Genomic DNA, 4664 nt, shown 5'->3' with positions numbered 1-4664 from the left:
ACTAGTGCATATGGCGCGCCGAAGATGCTACGAATTTCGCCACGTAACCGATAGCCCCCGACTGCCACTTGGGATGAACTTTCCCCGATTGCAGGGACATCAAGTGCGGCAGTTTCTGCGCAGTGCCCAATGGTGTTCAAGGAAGAATCAATCTTGAGCATACCTTTTTGTGTAAACGGTCCTTCGGTTTTGTAACCACATGTGTGTTGCAGCTCGTGTGAAGGTTGCACAGCAGTTCAGCTGTTTGCCCCAGTAACTCATTCGATCATTCTGAATATTTCTTTTTTTTTTACAAACATGGGTATTTTGGTTAGCCAAGGAGCACTCAAACACTTGATTTCGTAATCGAGAGGACTGTAGCTTGATTTATTGATTACCTTGTATTGTGTTTTACTGTACGCCGCTCCATTCAGATCATAAGCGATCAGTGGTTACCGTGAACAGCAATAGAATCCCAGCAATCATAACATTGCGTTTATACCAATGCGCCACAAGAAACCTGGCCACATTTCATATGTCATTGTTCATGTTTTGATCAAGTTAACGCTCAGGGTAGCCATCTTGACGGATATATACTTGCACGCCTAGCTTCAATACAGCATGCATTATGCGTGACTCATCGAAGATGGAAATGAAACATCACAAGCTGATGCGCGCTCGTATGGCGCCGGCAGAAAATACGAAGACAATGTGATGAACATTACAAAATAGTATGTAACAGCGCATCTAAACTATACGTAATGTTTGTTGAGAATCAATAGGCAGTGGCGCACAGGACAATAACTCGTTATCTTCCTTTGAGCTAGCTCAAAACAGTGCTGTTGGAGTCTGTCTTCTGACGACGTCGAATTCCGTAAGACAGGCGGGTTTTTCGACGGCTGCTTTTCTGGGCAGGAAGAAAGAAATTTAGGGAGTCCAGCCGTGGTAGCAGGCCTCCGCTTTGACATTGGGGAACACGAACAAACCCATCGACCAAGCTGGCAGACTGATAATGGTGTACCGCAATTCCTCTGGTTTAGGGTCTGGGGGGTTTGTTCCATCCCCGCCGGACCAGGACAGCGGCTCGCCATTCAGGTGCACTTCGGAGCCTCCGAGATCAGAAGCCGACGTGAGAATCCAGCGCAGCTGGTTCTCCCACAGCCTCCGAGATCCCGTTTTCTTCAACTTGGCGCCCGTGTCGGCGAGGCGGACGCCGTAAAAGGCCAGCCCACCCGGATAGTTGCGGGCGCAGTGCACGTAGATTCGAGTGGCCGGGTCCTTCAGCTTCGACTCTTCGACGGTCAGCACCTTCTGGCCCACGTGTTTCGCTAGTAGTAGCGTCACCCAGTAGTCGGCCGTCGGCTTGACTCCTTCGCCGGTTTCGTTTTTGGCCACGATCATGGATTCGGCAGTGGCTCCGAGAAGCGAGTCGCGCAGCACCGCGGCCACGCCCCTCTTGGAGGCCGCGCCGAAGGCCTCGGTCCAGGCCAGCATGGCGGCGAATGTACCCGAGACGCCGTCGACGAAGCCGGGCGTCGTGGACAGGGACGTCAGCCAGATCCTCGTGATCCGGGGCGCCGCCGTTTCGACCAGGGCCTGCACGTTCTGCAGCTGCGAGTCGAAGCGTTCCATGACGGCGGGGTCCAGGAGGTCCTTGACGGTGACGTTGGAGGAGTCGTGAAGGACGTGCCTCAGTGACACCACGTCGACGAACCGGCCACGGCCCTTTATGAAGCGCTCCAGGTAGCGCAGCCCGGGACTGCGCAGGGTCGACACGCCGGGCCCGACCAGGGGTGCCGGGTAGAAGGAGACCAGGTCGCGGAGCGCCTCGTATTCGCAAGCGAGCGCGTAAGGACTTGGACCGGGTCCGGGCCAGTTCTCGGCTGCGGCCTCTCCCAGCTGCCACATGAGCCTCGAGGTGAGGTTGTGGCGCTCGCTGAAGCGCATGAGCAGCGCGGCGTCTCGAAGGTCCCAGCGGCCGAAGACTGGAGACGAAGGTTCCACGTCTTCGAGCCGGTGAGCGTTCAGGCTGAACAGGAGGCGCCAGTCGCAGCGTTCGACGAAGTGGTTCAGGGCGACCCACTCGGAACCCATGAGGGGGAACCGCTCGCGGCTGTTTGTGCTGGCAGCGCGGAGCCGGCTGCGCTGAACCACGAACGGTAGGCTGCCTCGAGTAGACAAAGGAGCGGCAAATTATTAAGCGGCGGGAAGCGACAGACCAGCACAAGTAGTGCTAAAGTGAGTGGCGGAAACAGTGAGTTTGGTATACGACAAATACGCATCCACTGTATTGTCTTTAGGAGAGAGAGAGAGAGAGAGAGAGAGAGAGAGAGAGAGAGAGATGGCCCTTTAATGAAATGCAGAGAACACTGCCGAAGTACATGCGTCTGCACGCTAATATGCATAGGGAAGGGGAACGGTAACAGAAACGCCTTAGGAGGAGGAGGAGGAAGAGGGAGGCGGTACAAGGAAAAAAGAAAGGCAAGAAAATATATGACCATGGCAGATACAGGTGAGACAAATATTGTGGTACTGATGTAAACAGGCTAGAGCTTGCCAATTAAGTCAGAGTCTCAGGAAGGGAAACAAGGTATATAAAGCTTGCCGTTACCCTGAAGGGGAAAGCATAGAACGTAATATGTTTCCTATATTTCGTGATTATTGGGGAGCAGACCCAATCCTACTGAAATGAAATGTCTTTTCCCCTCTGTAAGTTGTCATACATTCAAACAAAGTGCCTTTGTGACCAGTACAGTGGTCGCTAAACATTTGCAGCACATCGCCTTTTTCTTTATGTGTGCAAAAAGTGACCTGACAGAACCTCCGCAGACTGTTTGTGCTCAAGATGCCATGGAGATAAGCATATTTGGTTGATTTTCTGTTCTCTCCAGTTGTTTGTACTGCTTGTGTCATTCTACCGTGTACCTACTCTTGCAGTAGACGTGGAGAGGGTTGGACAGTACGTTGAAAATAAATAAATAAATGGACGGACAACCCTGCCACACGTCTTGTATTTAAGTGTGTACGCTGATGGTTGAGTGACTACTAGTGAATTCGATTTTGGAACCACCTCTTGTACAAGGTAGGAGGCACACTGCCTTGACGGCATCTCCGAGCAGTACGTTCTCCGCGTTACCATTTGGCATTTCGTGAACCAAACACAAACAGTCATCGTTATAAATATTCCAACGCTACCCTCATTACTTCTTCACTGGAGGACAAATGCCTGCCGTAGTATTTCGAAGAAAGCCGTGACAGGGCCACGCGAGCTGTGAAAAATGAAATGTAAAGCCGCGGTGTCCTGCCGTATTCGTGGTCGCACTGCTATCATAATGCAGCGTACGCTATGCCAAGAAGCACTGCGACACGCAATAATTGTTAATCATAAAATAACGAAAAGCGGGGCTACTGCCTTACATTCATGCTTAGCTGATGTTCTGATATAAAGTAGATATATTGATTGAATGATCAATCAGCTAGTTGTTTTATCGACTATTTCCTCGCGAAAACATGCTTAGGCATCGATGGTCCACTGAAAGAGCGATAAGCGAGATCACGCGGTTAGTACCTGGAAGGGAGATCTCCAGGAGACCTCGAGTACTGCTTCAGTACTGTCTAACACGGTTCAGAGTGCTGTTCGGAACCGAGTACTGAAGTATTGTACACTAAGCGATCTGAAATCGGTGGCTGCGTTGAATACTTAACGCGAGTCGATTTACCAGTCGCCCGCTACCAGTACTTAAGCTCTGCTTCTACCACAGAATAGAATCTCCGTCTTAATTGCATTTTTATTTTCTTTCTTGATCCTTTTTCCCTTTTCCACACTGTGCAAGATACATCAGCATGAAAAAAAAAACGCTAATTGGAATTGCAGAGCACTTCACGGCATGTTTTGAGTCTGTATCTTTCGAAATTGTCCAAAGAGCAATTTCTATAGAAAAGCTTATGCCTTCATTACTAACTCCTACTCTGCAATGAAGACAATCGTGACCCTTAAGGTCACAAAATAAAAGAAAAATAAGTTTTGAAATTTATCCAATTATTAACCTTAGTGAGCAACTATCGCGCAATTCTGGTGTCCACCCTCTGGAATGAAGCATGGCCACCAAAAAATTTTCATGTTAGCTCGATTTTCCTAGCTTTAAATGTCCGAGGCAGTTGCCGGCAGGAATACGTGTTATGTGTTGTTATTGGTCTTTTTCGCGGCGATCCTATGGGCGCCGCCACGTTTGATCACGTGGTGATGCGGCCATTGCTTGCCTCAGTTGCTGCCGTTTTCTCCGTGTTTGCAATGGAAGTGCATGACGACGGTGCGACTCAGTAAGCCTCTGTTTCGGCGGGTATCGTAGAAGGTGATTAGGTGGACCACGCAACGTTTCGGACAGCAGCTTCAGAAGACATGTAAGAGCATTCGGAGCTCATTACGCCTTGTAAAAACGGCGCGATCAGCGCATACGGTGCTTTTACTAGAAGCGCAGCTAAACATGCGTTCCAAGCTCTCCATATTATTAATCAATTCAGGATCAATATGTTTTCTCTCTTCGTTCTTTATTTGGCCAACATTTTGAATCAGCTGCTTGCCTTGTTTCTGACTCAGTAATGTCCCTCGGTGCGGTCACTTGTCTTTCTTCCTAACTGCTTGCGGGTGTGCGCAGTTGCGATAGGTCTGCTCTTGCAGCTCACAG

General features: G+C 49.9%; 1 protein-coding gene across 1 annotated transcript; it reads right to left on the bottom strand.

Annotated features, from left to right (window-relative positions):
- Positions 1-255: 255 nt before the first annotated feature.
- LOC142591403 (heparanase-like) lies at positions 256-2073 on the bottom strand. Its single transcript, XM_075703731.1, has one exon. It carries the CDS (start codon positions 2071-2073, stop codon positions 907-909), a length of 1167 nt encoding a protein of 388 aa, XP_075559846.1. The 3' UTR covers positions 256-906.
- Between the last annotated feature and the right edge of the window lie 2591 nt (positions 2074-4664).

This window comes from Dermacentor variabilis, chromosome 8, assembly GCF_050947875.1.
Source record: "Dermacentor variabilis isolate Ectoservices chromosome 8, ASM5094787v1, whole genome shotgun sequence".
Lineage (NCBI taxonomy): Eukaryota > Metazoa > Arthropoda > Arachnida > Ixodida > Ixodidae > Dermacentor > Dermacentor variabilis.
The sequence above is the reverse complement of the archived record's forward strand: the minus strand, read 5'-3'. Positions and strand labels throughout refer to the sequence as shown.